Source organism: Thalassophryne amazonica, chromosome 8, assembly GCF_902500255.1.
Source record: "Thalassophryne amazonica chromosome 8, fThaAma1.1, whole genome shotgun sequence".
Classification (NCBI taxonomy): Eukaryota; Metazoa; Chordata; class Actinopteri; order Batrachoidiformes; family Batrachoididae; genus Thalassophryne; species Thalassophryne amazonica.
In genome coordinates, this window is record NC_047110.1 from 98,701,314 (window position 1) to 98,719,978 (window position 18,665).

At 41.7% G+C, this 18,665-nt stretch overlaps 1 protein-coding gene across 2 annotated transcripts in view; it reads right to left on the reverse strand.

Annotated features, from left to right (window-relative positions):
• The window catches only part of tmtc2b (transmembrane O-mannosyltransferase targeting cadherins 2b), a 269,291-nt gene that overhangs the window by 61,305 nt on the left and 189,321 nt on the right, over positions 1 to 18,665 (reverse strand). For both annotated transcript variants that reach the window (XR_004562321.1, XM_034177070.1), the window contains exons 5-8: positions 17,491 to 17,576; positions 15,284 to 15,468; positions 11,548 to 11,626; positions 3,349 to 3,470 (exon numbers count right to left, since the gene is read on the reverse strand). Coding sequence is in view for 1 of the 2 variants with exons in the window: in XM_034177070.1 (XP_034032961.1) it covers positions 3,349 to 3,470; positions 11,548 to 11,626; positions 15,284 to 15,468; positions 17,491 to 17,576 (472 nt within the window). In the remaining variant the exon portion in view is untranslated. The remainder of the gene's footprint in view (positions 1 to 3,348; positions 3,471 to 11,547; positions 11,627 to 15,283; positions 15,469 to 17,490; positions 17,577 to 18,665) is intronic.

Below are 18,665 nucleotides of genomic sequence, written 5' to 3' on the forward strand. Positions count from 1 at the left end.
GGAATGTTTTTGCAGTTTTTGCTCTATGGCAAGATGCATTATCATCTTGAAAAATGATTTCATCATCCCCAAACATCCTTTCAATTGTCCAAAATATCAACATAAACTTGTGCATTTATTGATGATGTAATGACAGCCATCTCCCCAGTGCCTTTACCTGACATGCAGCCCCATATCATCAATGACTGTGGAAATTTACATGTTCTCTTCAGGCAGTCATCTTTATAAATCTCATTGGAAAGGCACCAAACAAAAGTTCCAGCATCATCATCTTGCCCAATGCAGATTCGAGATTCATCACTGAATATGACTTTCATGCAGTCATCCACAGTCCACAATTGCTTTTCCTTAGCCCACTGTAACCTTGTTTTTTCTGTTTAGGTGTTAATGATGCCTTTCGTTTAGCTTTTCTGTATGTAAATCCCATTTCCTTTAGGCGGTTTCTTACAGTTCGGTCACAGACGTTGACTCCAGTTTCCTCCCATTCGTTCCTCATTTGTTTTGTTGTACATTTTTCGATTTTTGAGACATATTGCTTTAAGTTTTCTGTCTTGACGCTTTGTCTTCCTTGGTCTACCAGTATGTTTGCCTTTAACAACCTTCCCATGTTGTTTGTATTTGGTCCAGAGTTTAGACACAGCTGACTGAACAACCAACATCTTTTGCAACATTGCGTGATGATTTACCCTCTTTTAAGAGTTTGATAATCCTCTCCTTTGTTTCAATTGACATCTCTCGTGTTGGAGCCATGATTCATGTCCCGTCCACTTGGTGCAACAGCTCTCCAAGGTGTGTTCACTCCTTTTTAGATGCAGACTAACGAGCAGATCTGATATGATGCAGGTGTTAGTTTTGGGGATGAAAATTTACAGGGTGATTCCATAATTCTTTCCTCAGAATTGAGTGATTCCATATTTTTTTCCTCTGCTTGGTCTAAAAAGTAACCGTTACTGACTGCCACAATCTTTTTTTCTTGATTTCTTATAGTGTTTCTTAAAGCCAGAAAGTTGCCATTTGAAATGACTTTAGTTTTGTGTCATGTCTGTGATCTGCTTTTTTTCGACAAAATTAAACAACTGAATGAACATCCTCCGAGGCCGGTGATTCCATAATTTTTGCCAGGGGTTGTAGATACAGCCATCATCTGAGCCAGTTTTGAAATCAGCATTCAATTTTTTAACCACTCAAAAATTTAATCCCAATTCTCAAAATTGTTGATAGGACATAGTACCTTTGGGGTATTCGTAGTCTTAGCAGTTTCAATCATGTTCAAACTTCTTTAAACTGGGTATTTGTTGTGGCGATGGCCTGAAACGTGTTTGGTCGTGCTCCGTAAAAATTTGAAGCAGAAGTAGCGTTTGTTGCGGTTTTGGCCAAGGGCGCAGCTCCTTACTTTCGATTTTGGGCGGATTACGAAGTCTGCACTTTATAAGCCACTGAGTTGCAAGGTCTGCACTTTGTAAGGCATCCTATTGGGAAGCAAGCCAGAGTAAGCTGTTTCATCCCGTTATTGCACATTTTTGGATCATGGGCAATCATAGTAGAACTGTGGAATAGCCCTGTTAGTAAGTCCTTTTAGCTTCTTCCATGATTTTACTCAGGATCATCACATCAGGTTCAAGGTGGATCTGTATGTTAATTTGGCACAAGTTTTATGCCAGATGCCCTTTCTGACAATTCCACATTACATGGGGAATGGGCAGGGATGGCCTTGAACTGGGAACCTTCCACACTGGAAATAAGTGCACTGAACCCGCCACTTTTCACCCTGGTCACCCTCTATTTGGATTTCTGGCATCAGGCAAAGGCTACAGAATAATACAATCCTTCACCATCAGACTTTAGATAAACAGCTGTTTCCCCCTGCGCCTCCATCACCCCCATCCCACCCCAACTACACACCCATGTAATTTCTCCCAGTTCTTTATGTAATTTACCGCCCCTTTCCAAGAACCAAATCGATATATATATTCCTCATATTGAATTTATTGAAGGTCACATGGGAAACCAGGCCCGAGTCTTCACAGACGGAGTCCATCTTGTGAAAGACGACAAAGATGGCTCGCATAACACTTTTATACAATGTGGGCATTACAGTGGGTGTAGTTTAGTCTATATGTTACTGGCTCTCACAGATAGGGGCAGCCCTCCCTGTATCTGAAACTTGCACAGGCGTGATGGAAGTGAAACTTAATACTTATGTTTAAACTTTAAACTAGATCTCAGAGACTTCCAATCAAATAAAGGCAAATACTTGATCACTAACATAAAATAAGGAATTATCACAGATATTATCCTACACCCACTACAATAACTTGCACTGACAGTAACTGTCAGGACTATCATTGCACCTTGTATAATCACTCTGTCAGGACTAATGTTTACAGCTATTTATTTAGTTATATATTGTTGTTGTTTTTAAGGCATTTTTATGAATAAATTTCATTGTATTTGTATAACGACAAAACCTATTCTGCAACTGTTTGGCCACCACTTGCCTACATTAATAATTTTATCTGATTAAACCTATGGGCGTGTCTTCAGGGACACTCCCCACTTAAAAAGACAAATAAATAAATAAATCCCAAATGTTAAGGACATACATAATCCATGGACTACAATCATCATACATCTGACTTTTCCTGCACAGAGAGCTGTTTGACCTGTCAAAACACTTCAACTGCCACTCTGGGATGAGGAAGCAGGAAGGGCTGGGGAGGAGTGGCTGAGGAGTGAAGTGTTGTTTTGATCCTGAAAACTAAAATTAGCACAACATCTCGTGGCGGAAACATCAATTATTGCACCTTTAAAATGTTCTTTTCAGAGAGAGAGAGCAACGAAGACACTTGAAAAGCAAAGTTCTGATCATCATGCGAACACTATGGAACTGCTACTCCAAAACTGGAGGTTGAAGCCTTTAGCAAGGTTGACTTTTGTGCACACATTGTTTGTCACATGTTTTGACAAGTCACATTCTCAGGTGATGATGATGAAGATGATGTAAGAAACTTGTTTTAATCAAGTGCGTCCATGGAGATTTCCCGTTGGACTTGGTGCAACACATGGTCGGTTAAGTTAAACTGTATCGGTTACTGAAGTTGGCCTGTGGATCACATATGGAAGCAGCTGAAAGGAGTCTGGACAGAAATGTACACAAGATTTTGTATTCAGACCAGGGAACAGGTGCAATGGTCCAATGCGAGGGGAAAATAACTCCGCGGGATCAAACCCTGAGATGCACATTGAACAGCATATGTAAAAGCACTGCTTTGACAAATATCACCAACAGACGGTAAAGACTGTGTGATCATTCCAGCCGTGAAGGAACCACAAAATGCAGCGTCTTACCGTCATTGCCAGGAGTTTGCCGTAGGTCAGGTGAGCAGGAATGTGGTCCGGCTTCGCCCGCAGGGACTCCCTGTACCAGTGTTCAGCTTCAGTCAGCTTGTTGAGTCTCATGTAGGCCTCTCCTGGGGGGGTCACATCAGAGGTCAAATGTTACAACAACACACATCTTCTATTGTGGTGTTCATTGTTTTCCTCACAAAGCTACTGGAAAAGTGTGAAGGGTTTTTTTTAAGCCAGTTGGTAGAAGTTTGAAAATAAAGAAGCTAAACGGTTCCCGTATGTGTTTATCTTTTCCCCCCAGAGTTCACTTGGTGGCTGAAGTCCAGGTTTTACTTCTGTGCTGCTGCACGTGGAATGAATTATGGGTAATCCAACAACGCAGAAGATTTTTCTCTGCCAGTGCCCACAGAAAGAAGGTGATTATTTAAATTTAGCACTGAGGACCTCAACAAAAACAGTGGAGTAGATGAAGGACCTCAATGTTTATATCAATGATTAATATTTCAGCACAGAGGAAGCCTGAGGAACTGTTTTTCATTATGATACATCAGGTAATAGTATGAAGACAGTAAGGGCTATGACAACCTGACATTTGACCCCAGTGTTATTGACCTTCACCCAAATGAGTGAGGTCTGGCTGACCATGCCGGTGTCTCAGACTGAATGGTTCCCCCTGCCTTCACTGCGCATGTGTCATTTGGCACCACAACAGCTCGTCTGAGACAGACTGTCTTCACCCAAAATGGAATAATGTGATTATTAACCATCAGATGACAAAATAAAATCTCTTAAATCATTCTAAAGTCAGTTTTAAGCAGTTTTAAGGTGAGTCGCTACTTACGCATTGAAATGACGGAGGCGCAGTGAACGCAGCACCAGCAGCTCTTCTGGCTGCGGCGCTCTGATCGCTTCCTCTGTCTTTTATTATGAAATAATGCTGAAATTATGTGGAAATGATTGATGTAGAAAAGCTTCAGATATCTGTTGCTGAGACAGATGATGACTGGAGTGCAGTTTGAAGCAGAAACGGCGTGATAATCAGTGAACAGCGGCTGACGCACAGAAATGACGCATGCGCAGTGAAGGCAGGGCGGACAGTTCAGTCAGCGACACCGGGACAATTCTGGGATCCACCACAGTGCGTCCCACATTTGGACCAAAATAGGTTGAAAATCAAAGTTTGGTTGAACCAGTAAAAGGACCTTGGAGTAGTAGTAGGCCAACAAACACATATGACCTTTGTCTTCATAACCGACCTTTGGCAAACTTGACATCGTCTGAACAATCCCATGACCTACTGTACCTCCACATGTGTGCCAAGTTTGGTGCAAATCAGAATGAAAATCAAAATTTTGACCTAAGATAAAACCACACATATGTCGAGAGAGAGAGAGAGAGAGAGAGAGAGAGAGAGTGAGAGAGGGGGGGGGGGGTCTGCTTTGGCTACATTGCTTTCTGCAGGGTTGTGTGGACTTGGGCAGCACGGTGGCTTAGTGGTTAGCACTGTTCTCACAGCAAGAAGGTCATGGGTTCGATTCCCACCTGTGGCCTTTCTGTGTGGTTGGGATAGCAAGACAGAGGTTTATTTCTCTCATTTAAAAGTTCTCATTTAGTCAGTCCATCTCTCACACCACCAACCACACCTACTCCTAATCTACTCATAGCCTACATCTACTCACTACACTGTGCAGGCAGGTCTGTTGGACAGCATATAGGCAAAACAAAGTTGCTTGGTCGATAAATCTGGTGCATTAAAGTTCACAAAAATGTAATCAGTTTATTGTCCTTACATGCCCTTTTAATTCGTAGATGCTAGCATTTATTGTTTTTGAGTTACTGCGTTAATCCGTAAGGGACAGACTCATTTATCAGTCTATTCCCTCAAGCTGAGGAAAATACAGCTTTGATGCAATACGACTCTTTGAAATACATAAAGAGAAAAGCAAATCACTTAAGAACGCACTACCCGATCACTGTGACATCATCCGAAACCTCCCCGATGACTAGATCAGACCTACTGGCTGTTAACATCTGAAACAACACTGTCCTCTTTTTAAGAAGCGTCTGAGAGTTCTTGGACAACTACAAAAACCGACAACGTCTTCAAGTAATTGGGAACATCTAAATATTTAAGTTAGTGGGGAAAAAGAAAGTGAACATGTCGCAGATGTTAATATTTCAAGAGAACTTCCATCATGTTGGTACTTGAGTCCGGTTCATTAGAGCGGACAGGAACATTGATCCTGCTGAGATTATGCTTAATCACTCTCCTGATGAAAAAAAGATAAGCAGCTAATCACAACTTAATGACCTGAAAACATTCTCGTCTCACTCTCAGCTATAACAAGAGCTCTCAGATTTGTTCTCTCTCGGGTTATGAAAAGGTTCAACTCTTTACTCCAAAGTAATCCGATTACCATGAGGACATGTTTTTGGAGTGATACCAATCAGTGGAGCCTTGTTTTTTTCTGAAAATGGAAGATCCAGTTGTCACACATTCACAGGAACTCTTATCATGAACAGGAAATGTCACAAACTGCCAAAAAGGATTCCGGAACAACAGTCGACCTGCAATCTGGATGCACATCCGTCCGTCTCCGAGGCCCCTGAGCATAACTGGTAGTCATGGTTCTTGTGCGTGCTAAAAATAAATGATGCGTAGCAGAAAACACAAGGGAAGCGCTTCATAAGAGGAAAGCAATGACATTGTAGGAAATGTGTTTCCTTCTGCTGTGCATCAATGATGTTTAGCACGAGTACAGTTATGTGCATCTCTTCTTATACTTAAGGCACCTTGACACTTTCACGAATTTGATCCCTGCACTGCTGCACAATTCGTAGTGCCAATGTGTCCCACTTTGTCCCACTTGAAGCCACACTATATAAAATAATCATTTCATAGCCAGTGATGCATTTGCTCTCAGAACTTGGCTGATGAAACCATTCTCTCATTGCTCCCAGAATCACAGAGAAATGATCTACAGCTACAGGTTGTCTCATGCGTGTTGTGCAGTGGAGAACGCATTTAATTATATTTAATATATATATATCGTTTCTCCCGGCTGCTGTCAGACTGTACAATGAACAATGCTAGTACTGTGGTAACCATAGCAACCAGGACAATAATCATGTCATTACCTGCTGTATTTATTAGATGCAATAATTTAACTTATGGTGCAAACTCAAGTCACTTTACCCACTATATTTTAACCTGTCCAAATTGTAAATATCAGAGTAAGTTATCGTACATTTCACGCTGAAGTCACTTTATCTGATCACTTTTACATCCCGACAGTGTATATCATCCCGGCAGTGCAGCACTGAACTGAACAATGGTATCCTTAGCTTTACCCGGCACTCAGTGCTTTTTTAGTTCTTGTTTTTTTTAAGAGATACTTGTTAGTTTTATTGCATGCCCTTCTGTCTATTCCTACTGTTCTATGCTGCGATGTGACACTGAAATTTCCCCATTGAGGGATGAATAAAGGCTTTTCTTATCTTATATATTAAAGGGTTGGTAAAACAGTCACATTTTCATTCCTTCTCATGAGTTATGTTTATTATAGATGTAGCATCTCGTCATAATCTAACATCAGGTTCAGATGCCCTACGCGCAATGACACGAGGTGTTTTCGAATAGGTTGCACAATGTTCATGACTAGTTCATGCAAGTGGCACAAAATTAATGCATGGCAGAAGTTTTGAATATTTAAAAAAATAAAATAAAATTGCGCACTGCCACGCAGCCACGTACAATTTCCAACAGTTTACGACAAGGTTACTCATTCGCGAAAGTGTTGAGGTGCCTTCAGAAACATATGTAGACCTTGCGTACGTACATCTGCTGGTAGAATTGGGAAACTGCATTGCTGCCGTTACAGCATGCAACCTTATATGCAGTATGTCGAGTTAGAAAGACAGGTGTAGTGGTGTCAAATCCACAGACTGTATATATACTGGACAAAGCCTGTGTGACGTCACCCATAGGTTTGCTACAGCGATCTGCAACAGCCAAGATGAAACTCCTTTCTGGGCATTGCCATGTTCACAACAGCAATAAAATGAGCTCATTAATGCATAAAGGAGCGGAGCATGTGTGGGTCAGTATGTGATGAAAGAAGCCTGAATAAACCCCTCTCTTCAAATAAAACCCACCTAAGTTAAGGCTAACCTGGGTTTGGGTGTTTATTAAATCATGTTTTTGGCGACTGTACGGTGGTTCTCCCAACAACTTGCTTTGGTGTGGACATTAACAGTTATGAGCCGTGTATTTTCTCAGTAATCATGCATTAAGTAGACCTAACAGATGAAGCTACAGACAGCTGGTAAAAGTGCTAATGCCATGAGTATACAACATTAAATCCGACAAGTTTCAGCTGCCCCAGATTTTGCTTCAGGGAAATGTCACGGTGGAGCCAATACAGACCCACATTGTGATTTGGCACAAGTTTCACCTGGAGAAATCAGCACAAGCCCTGGTCTTCCAAAGAGGTCTCTCATCAATACCAACCAGGACCCATCTCGCCCAGCGTTTGAGGTCTGATACAATCAGGCTTGTATAATAATAAATAATTGTTTACTTTTCTGATAACTGGAACGTTTTATGCTGGTTCTTGTGGTGAGTTTGTTCAAGCTTCTTAAAGTTTGTTAAAATTGTGTCCATAAGTGATTGTTATGTCTAAATTAAGGAACAACATGTGACACCGTAAGGGAATGGTTACAAATGGTTGGGATTATAACTACTTGTGGCCACCTAGTGGTGCCACTTGCTGTATTTATTGTGTCATCTCATTGCTATAACCACACAGAAGCACGCCAATCTCCATTTCACAAAAGTTTATTTTCTTCGCTCTCGTTCCGATATTCTGGCGAAGAACATGAGCAACAAACGGATATTTTGTTACAATATATGGTTACTTGAGGGCGTTTTTGAATGCAAATATACTATGAAGATGCTGTTTGGACATGAGATTCATCAACAGCTGATGCTTACGATGTATATATGAATGGAGTGCGTCTGATATATAAGGATGTTTTTAAATTTTGTTCGTGTAACAGCATTTAGAACATTTTCAACACACAGTTTGATAAACGAGGATCCAGATCTACACAAATTCTGCAATGTAGAGTTTATGGATCCAGACAGGATTAGTTCAAGGTTTTAAAATGACCCGCAGGTAGTGATTTTAAATTTTCCTGTAAATAAACAGCCTTATTTAGCTCAGGATGTTTGTGTCCTTCCAGATTTGAAACTTCTGCAAGAGCTTAACGACAACAATGTGCAATTAGAAGCGACACTGAACCCAACAAACTTAAAGGCAGCCGTGGGAGGGGAACATTCCCTGCATGGCAGAGTGCGCCACAGTGACGCCAGCAGGGTGGCGGTTACCACCCAGGTCTGCAGCCGATGATGGCCGGTTGTGCTCCTCGCCAAACAGGTGTGCCAAATGTACAAATGTGCTCAACGCGGAAACAACGTAAAGCAGCAGAAATCACATGTCTCAGGCTCAGCGCCTCCGGAACGCTGACTCGAGCTTTCATCAACATTCCTGTCAAAATCTCAGCAACACTGTCAAAATTCATTTTAAGTGCACATGCACGCGGCGCTGCCGTGCCTGCTCTGCCGACTCCAGGTTTGAGGTGTTTGTGTGTGTGAGAAGCAGAGAGTGAACAGCTATAATGAGTCAAAAAAAAAAAACAGCTGCTCCACAGCTGTGGTCCAAAGAGATCTACGGAGCAGAAAGCAAATCAAAGTGCTGCTGAAACACGTAATCCCCTCTCAAAACACAGTTTAACACCATCAAGTCAAATGATAGTTTGAAAGCAGGATTTATCCACGATCGGCCGATTAATCTGGCTGATTAAGTGCATTTTGAGATAATCATCCTGTGCTCAAAAACATCTACAGTCACGTGTGGCATGTGCAGGTGTCAGTGCGGCTTCTGTGCACTGACACAAGGATTCCCCCTTGTGTCAATTTCTACACAGGCAGGTGCCTTAAAACTAGGGCGCTGAGCCAGAATATTTTCCCAACTGGTTCCTTCCGAACAGAAACGGTATTTTAACTTTTATGGTTTTGGGTTCCACCCCAAAACTGACGTTCCTGAACCGGTTAGAACAAAAAAGAAACTGTTCCTGAACCGGTTAGTAACATTCCATGTCAGCTGTGGGACACTGAAAACACTGTATATGCCAGACCTGTATGTGGCGCTGTGACGCTTCCACAAAAAACAGAGAAGAAGACAGCCTGACTACAAGACGTCCTTGTTTTCAAAGACAACGTCTGGGAAATATTTTAATTTTTTATCGTGGAAATTACTGAAGATATATAGCATTTTTAAAGACGTCCCTCGTCACAGCGCTCCATTCAGGCATCCGTCGTCTCAAAAATAAATTCCATAAAAATTCCAAATTCCAAATAAACAAACAAACAAAAGCATAATAATGCCAATAAACTTGGTGTTTCTAAAGAAGTCCCTCCATGTTTGTCTGCTCCTGGTGTGTTTCTCAGCGTGAAACACAGGTTGCCTGCGCTTTGACCTGTCAACAACAACCAAAATAAGTGAAATGACAGGAAGTGAACCTCACCAGGTCATCGTAAACGGAAACCTTTTCATGAACGGAAAAAAAAACAACAACAACAACAACAAAAAAAAAACAGTATTAACCGGTTACCATTATTTTAAAATAAGGATTTTGTTCCGGAACAAAATATTCCGGCAGAGAATAGCTATAAGGTTTCTGGTTTCATTTTCATTCTTAGCAAAACACCAAAAGTTTCTGGGTTTCATTTTTGTACCACAAACCAGTTCAAAGCCTTGCTTAAAACAGTCTGTGGGCCCGACAGGCTGGTTACTAACACCCAGGGTGGGGTCAATGAAGAATTACACAGGGGTGTAAATTTAGGAATGCTCCAATCATACTGAAAGATGTACCACATTATTTTTCCAATCACAGAGATTCTAAAAACGTATAGTTTGGACTACTTGTGACTGAATGTGATAGAGTTATACGGTAAAAACGGCAAAAATGGTGACAAATTTTAGCTCATACACGTGTCAAAAATTAAAGTTACTCCAATTCTGGTAAAAAGAGAAGCAAATTATTGGTTGAGGTGAGAAGATTAATAAATGGAATAGTTTTGACTGTGTTTATCGTTTCGTATCCAATGCAGTGGTCAAATAAGGGCAACTTTCGCTTGATTTGATGACATAATATTACATTATGATCCAGTACATGAAAACTAAGCATGATAAATGGCGTAACCTATTCCTTTTTGGAACCCTTTTAACCCTAATCAATAATTTGCATCCCTTTTTACCAAAATTGGAGCAACTTTAGCTTTTGAAGCTGATGGAGAATAAATATTCCATTGCTGCTGCTGCTGTTGTGCTGTATTTCACATGACTGGTAACTGATTTTGGTCATCTTAAAAAGACGGTGATAGTGATCTTTGAACTAACAGTGGTTATCCTCAAATTATTATAATTCAAGAATTAACAGCATCATTAGGGCTGAGTGAAGAGACGTGTCATGTGCTCTGACACTTACTGAACGTATGTTGTTTAATTTTAAAAAACAATTTGTCCAGAAAGCATGCAAAAATTGGAAGAGCTTTTTGGAGTCTTGAGGTCAGGCACAGGGGTGTTTGGTGATGCACATATCTTTGCAGGAGAATGAAGGTCCAAGCATTCAGGCTTCTCCTGTATGGCTGTGAGACCTGGACACTAACCGATGATCTAAGGCAAAAAGTGAATGCTTTTGGTACTCGGTCTCCTCAGAGGATCCTAGGGTGCCGCCGGAATGACTTTGTGTCAAATAAGCAGTTATTTAGGGAGACTAAAATGAGGAGTATCACTTACATTGTGAGGGAACATCAGTGATGACATTATGGACATGTGGTGCAATTCTCTATGCAAGATCCATCATGTAGATGTGTCAGTGTTGAGGACACACCTACGCTTCACCTGGCAGATAGATGGCTACTTTCTTTTCTGCCCCCACACCTGACCTGTTGGTCACGCCCACCGTTTGAAGACTTGAAGAAAACCAACCAAATAAAGTCAAAATACACACAAAGTCCTACACACATTTATTCCAAGCTATGCCAAGAGTAAACCCTGCCTTCTGTTTCTACACAAGCACTAAAAACAGAAAAACATTCTGTGTTTGTTGTCTTGAACCCGGAGCAGATCTTACCCATCATGTTGTAGAGACTCTGCGGTGCAAACTGTCTCGGCATTTTCTGAACGGCTTCTTTAAACACAGACAGGGCCTCCTGAGAAAGAAACAAACAAAACAGAAGGTGGGGGGGGGTGGTGAGTCTGTTTGTATTCGCCACCCGAGAGCCCTGCCAGAGAATGTGGGTAAGCAGTCATCCCTCCCGCTGCAGCCGGGGCGCTGACACTGTCAATACACAGCGTGGAATTAGGGGTCACAGTGCGGCGGGTTCAGACAGACCCGAGCAGAAAAGGGTCGCTCCTCAGCGTCATGGTTATTAAGACGACCAGAGCAGTGTCACGTTCCGACTCTACAGAAGGGCTCATGATTCTCCTCGGACTTTAAATGCCGTGCAGAGCTGGAACGGTTTTTGCGTCGTGGTTAGAGGTCAGAAAATCTGTGCGACCACTCGCTTGCTCCCACACACCAAGCATTTTATAAGAGCCTTTATTGAATCTGCAGCACGACTGTTTCAAAGCGAAACGAGCAACGTGCAGAAAACCAGCGAGTTTAAACAGTCGTGCAACTCTTTACAGGCATGAAATAGACTGAATTAGTTAGAAACAGCCCAAGAATGACCTGGAAACACACGCCGACTCCCTCTGACAGGGAGTTTTTGAAAACTCTCCTGGAAAAAAAAAAAAAAAAAAAAAAAGAAGCTGTATTTTCAAAGTACTCGATGCGACGTTCTGTATTGTATTGACAGAATAATTAATGCCATGATTCCACACACTCCAGTGCAGTAGGTGGCAGCATGCACCTCTAAAGCTGGTTTGCAATCTGCTGATAAACAAAGGAATAGAAGAAATTTTTATTCCAATTCATTTAACTAAATGTTAAGTGTGGGTGATGACGTGACCAAGGTGAGCGCCTTAAAGCAGTAACTTCATAAAGGATGTAATCGTTCACGTGTCTCGGAAACAGTATCATATTTTATAAGTTGGTAGTTAATGGTAACGATGCTAACAGCTAACGCTAGCATGACTGAATGGCTTGTCTGTGACTGAATGGCTTTTGTGATAAATATATACACAATAAAAGACCTTATGTGTGTGCCTCTGTAGTTTTTGGTTAGGTGAGGTGAAGCCTTTTGCACACACACACACACACACACACACACACACACACACACACACACACACACACACACACACACACACACACACACACACACACACACACACACCACTGACAGTAAGGATCTTTATGTTAAAGCAGAAAAGCTGTGTTGCCTTTTAAATTTCACAAAACTGAAAAAAAAATGTAGTTTCTACTGAAATTCAATTTAGTGTGTTAGTAGAAATAACTGAACATATTTATCTGGGGGGAATTTCATAAAGAATATCTCATTTTCTTTGTAATGACATCACGCCAATGGACTGCAGAAGGATGTGCGTCTGTGAATGCGTGAGGTTTTGAGATCACTAGTGACCTGACCAAAGTTTGATGATGCGCATACACGGGGCGTGCACGTTAACATCCATAAAGTGTTTTGTACATCACTTCAGGGGCGCTATCTTGTTTCAAAAACAGCGTTTTTAGATTTATAAAATACGTAAAAAAAAAAATATTTGATTTATATAGAAATAAGGTGTTTTAAAGCATTTTCTGCAATCTTGGTTTATTCTGTTCGAGTGAGCAGCAAGCTGACGTCATATTGTCTTTCTTGACTCCAATTGGCAGTCGCCGTGTCCTTCCCAGCAAGCTCCAGCAGATCGGGGGAAGCCCCCATATGATCTATGACATCACTACGAAATGTCAGTCATGGCGTCTGATCACTTGAATTTCTACACTTCAGGGTCCAAAATTCTAAATTGTTTTAAGACAGGGTGTATTTTGATCCTATTGGCAATACGAGGTCTGTTAGAAAAGTATCCGACCTTTTTATTTTTTGCAAAAACCTGATGGATTTGAATCACGTGTGCTTGCATGAGCAAACCTTGAACCTTCGTGCGCATGCGTGAATTTTTTCACGCCTGTCGATTGCGTCATTTGCTGGTAAGCAGCCTTTGTGTGAGGATGGGTGGAGTCTCTCATCGTATTTTCATTGCAAGGAAAATGGCGGAATGACTGGAGCAGCGCGACTGCATCAAATTTTGCCAGAAACTGGGCGACAACCAGGTGGAAACCATTCGGATTAGTCAGACGGCTTTCGGTGACGATGCTATGGGCATCACACAGATTAAGGAGCGGTACAATCAGTCTAAAGACGTCCGCACAACGGTGAGCGAGCGGCGCTCCGGTTGGCCATCAACATGCTGAAACAACCAGATCATTTCCAAAGTGAACGCTGTGGTGATGCGGGACCGTCGTGTTACTGTCTGAGAAACTGCGGAAGAGGTGGACATCAGCACTTTTTTGGTACATTCCATTCTTTCCTGAAGCTTCTGATGGCGGAGCAAAAGCACCTCCGTGTTGAAGTCTCGCAGGACATGCTGGACTCTGAAAAATGATGCCCACCTCTTCCACCATTCGGAAGATTCAGATGGTTTTCGGGAGCTTTTCAGTCATGTGACTATCCGAGAAATTGTGGAAGAGGTGGGCATGTCACAGCATGTCCTGTGAGACTTCAACACGGAGGTGCTTTTGCTCCGCCGTCAGAAGCTTCAGGAAAGAATTTCGCCGCCACTCTTTTCATGGCCAAATCTTCTGTCACAGTGGAATGTGCCGAAAAAGTGCTGATGTCCACCTCTTCCACAATTTCTCGGACAGTCACACGACGGTCCCGCATCACCACAGCGTTCACTTTGGAAATGATCTGGTCATTTCAGCATATTGATGGCGGACCGGAGCGTGGCTCGCTCTCCACCATTGTGCGGCCGTCGTTAAACCAGTTGTACTGCTCCTTAATCTGTGTGATGCCCAGAGGATCGTCACCGAATGGTTTCCACCTGGCTGTCGCCCAGTTTCTGGCAAAAAGTTGGCAAGATGTGATGCAGTCGCGCTGCTCCAGTCATTCCACCATTTTCCTTGCAATGAAAATACGACGAGAGACTATACCCGTCCTCACACAAATGCTGCTTACCAGCAAATGATGCAATCAACAGGCGTGAAAAAATTCACTCATGCGCACAAAGGTTGAAGGTTGGCTCATGCAAGCACACGTGATTCAAATCCATCAGGTTTTTGCAAAAAACAAAAAGGTCCGATACTTTTCTAACAGACCTCGTATAATATTATGAATCCCTTATTTAAATGTGATGGAATATAGTTATAATGGTGCCAAAGAAAATTATTTTTATCACTTTCATCTTAAAAACCTCAGAGGCTGTACAGCTTGAAACAACTGCAAAGTGTGGGCAGGGTGTCTGTTATACTGATGGTTTTCAACATCATCACAAAAAAAGGTAAATTCAAGCACATTCTTTTAAGCAGAGCTGCAGCAATTAATCAGTTAACAATCAACTACTAATAAATATGAAGACGTAACCAGCTGCTCCAGACATAAACAATGAGGCAGTCATTTCCTCACCGCAACGCTAAGATACCTATAGTTGGATATTTGTTTTAACTGTAATCTAACGCTTTTCATACTTTAGGAAAGCCCCATTGTAAAAATAAATTGGAGAACTACAAAAATAAACTACCTCCCCACCTGGCATGCTACTCACAGACGGGCACCCAGGACACTAAACCATTTTCAAATATCATTGCACTTCGACAAACTCTTCTGTAAAAAGCGGAAGGTTAGATTTTGTGGCCTTTGGGTGGTTACCTCCTGGTGTCCCTGCTCGTGGAGCAGCTTCCCGAGGTTGTACAGGCAGCTGGTCACTGAGCTCTTATGGGCATGAGGGTCTTTCAGATTCTCGTCTGGGATTTCAGCACAGGTGAGGAAGGTCCGCTTGGCCTCATCTAGTCGACCCTGATTCATTAGGATGATTCCTGTGTTCAAGTAGGCCGCTGTTAACAGACAAAACCAGAAATCAGAGTCGTAGCTGTTCACTGAACGTTTTTCTGTTATATTTGACCTTAGCAGGCAGTTTATGAGATACGGCAGATTATCGTTCAATCAGTGAAAGCCAACATGCGGTGATCAATGAGTAGTTGGAAAGTAATTAGTCTCTGTAGACCTGCTTCTCTAAACTAGTCCTCCTCCACTCTGGCAGACAGAATAAATTAAGGTGATACCAATGATAAATCTGTAAAGCTCATCTGCATTTTTATACTCAAAGCAAAAAAAAAAAAAAACAGCTGTAACTGACATTGAGCCTTGACAAAAAGGTTCTTAGTTTCAGTCTGGGAAAAAAAAAAAAATCGATTATTTCAGGTCTAAATCCTTGTCATCTTTATCTTACAAAGGGGTCGGTGGAAAAACAAAGTAGAATCAGTATTCAATGAATGTGGAAACCCACACATTTAACACTAATTCACATAAATTATTTATTTGTAATTCAATGTGACTATAATCAATAATGTTTCAATTGTCCAAAAGTGAATAATTTTATTGACAAACACACAACTCTTCCACTGTGCTGAATCCATATTAGCTTCAAACTGTTTGAGTTAAGTACTTAGGAGCTTTGAGTTTGACCTTTCAAGGTCAGAGGTCAGGTTGGCTGGCCAAAAAATGTGATGTGTGACTTCCTATTCGTGTTTAATAGTAACCACAGGTGCACTTTAAGCTCAAAATAGCTGGTCAGAGAACCTGTGCTGGAGCTGTGCCCATCAACCACACAATGGACCCGCCATGAATTCTTGATAGCAACCACTCAGGCAGACAACCAAACCATCTCCACCTCTCAAAAGTAATCATCTATCTGCTGCAGCCAGGTGGATTATGGATGTCCCCTTGGCCTTTTACAGCGACTGGGGTCCTCAACACCGAGGCACTTGCGTGCTGGAGCGTATCCACAGAAACGTATCTGATCTTCTAGCACCATGTAAGTGGCACTCCTCATGTGAACCCTCCCCAAGCAACAGTTTAGATGACAATCATTTTAGTGTTACCCAAAGATCCTTTGAAGACACTTAGTACCAAAGACATCCAGTCATGAAAATAGCCTGTAATTATCCCCTATATATACAGAAACATTGAGCTCAAAATCTGATCTTAGCCTGTGACCTTGACTTTTAACCAATATTTCTCAAAACCAAACCACTCTGTCCTTTGCTAACCCTCAATCAGTCCACCAAGTTTGGTCCAAATTGGATAAAAACTCTTCAAGTTGTCATTCACAGTGGATGGACACACAATATCATAAGCAACCCACAACCACTGCCAGATTAAATTAAATTTTCCTGTCAGATTTTTATAAGCATGGTACACACAAAAAAAGAAGTAAAACAGCAATGAATAGTTCTTGATTATAAAACGGGGAAACAGCATCTTTAATAAAAATGCTCTATCCTAGATTTACTTCAGCAACCCTGAAAAACATCCGTATCATCACAATCCACCTTCAACACATTTGCAGCTCTGAGTAATTAATTAAGCTTGTTAACAGAGTGGATAATTGTGTGCTGAATGGAAATTTTCAGCTCTAACTACAGTCTTGATTGGGTGTGTAATTAACGTGGGTGAGAGATGCGCTGGATCCTCTGTGACTGACTGATGGATGTAACACTGGGGGGGCTAATTAATTGAATGATTGCAGGTAGGACCGAGTGTGATTTATACTAACGGGATGGTGACGATGACTAGACCTGCTGCAGGCGTGTGACTGATTTGGGAGACGGAAAACAGAAAACTGATCTATGCGCGAGGAACACAAAGAAAATAAATCAAAGTGTTCTAAATTCATAAGGGATGACATCTTCTCTTGACTGAACACGACTTGGCTTTGACAGCTGTGTTGAATGTTTCATTCAGTCATGTCGCCGCTGACCCTCTCGCCTCACATAGTCACAGCTTGTTGCCTGGAAACAACGTGGCCGTGACCGCAGGCGCTGGGGAGCATCCATAAAAAGAAGCGCTGTACTTACAGGCCAGCGTTGGCCGGCTCCCAATGGCCAGCTTATAGTAACGCAGCGCCTCTGAGAACTTGTTGCTCTCCTGCAGCAGCAAACCACTGGAACAGAGAAAAGCAGAAACTCAGGAAGAACAGGTGACTAAAGAGAGATTTTTTAAAAGCATTGTAAGTGCTGCTTTTTGTGTGTCTGCCTCATGGTAAAACAGCATCGCTAATAACCAACAACGTACAAAAAACACTGTTGAGTTTAAAACGAGAGAATCACCGATCACTGATCAGCGAACACATGCATATTAAACAAGAGTTCGTCTTGGTCTGCATGCAAAAAGACATCTTTCACGCCTCCAGCAGCAATAATTCAGATTCTTTTTTTTGCAAGTCTATCATTTTCTCCTCCTGATCCCACACAATCACTGAGTTCATGACAAAGTGATGGAAAAAATTATCTTTATTCGTCGGTGTAAGCCTGACCATGAACTGGGCAGAATGCAAGTGAGTGAATGAATAAACAAATGAGTTCCTCCCGACCAGGTTGTTCACACAGTAACTCAAAAAGCAACAACTGCTATCATCGTGTAAAAAAGGAAAAAGTAAAACCCTCTAGCTGTTCCCTTGTTTTTCCACTCTGAGTCACCACAGCAGATCTGAGGTGGATCTGCATGCTGATATGGCACAAGTTTTACACCGGATGCCCTTCCTGATGCAACTCCACATTACATGGAGAAATGTGGCAGGGGTGGGGTTTGAACTGAGAACCCTTTGCACTGAAACCAAGTGCACTATCCACTTGGCCACCACCCCTGCGTGTAAGTCTTCAAATTAAAAGCACATATAATGTGGATGAACTGATTATAATTTGATTAACTTTGATGCACTACATCAGTGCAAAAAAAAAAAAGTAAGAAAAAAGAAAAGAACTAATTTAATGCACAATTTGCCAGCTGGGCATGTCTGGGCTTGAATGGAGGGTGACAGGCCATAAGTAAATACTGACGTTGTGTGGATTATACACATAAGTACATCACAAGTAAATATATATTTACAGAAAATGAAAATGAATATTTTATCCCTGTGACCCATAATTGGAGTAAGCAGGTGTGTGTGTGTTAGAAAAGTATTGGACCTTTTTATTTTTTTCAAAAACCTGATGGATTTGAATCACGTGAGCTTGCATGAGCCAACCTTGAA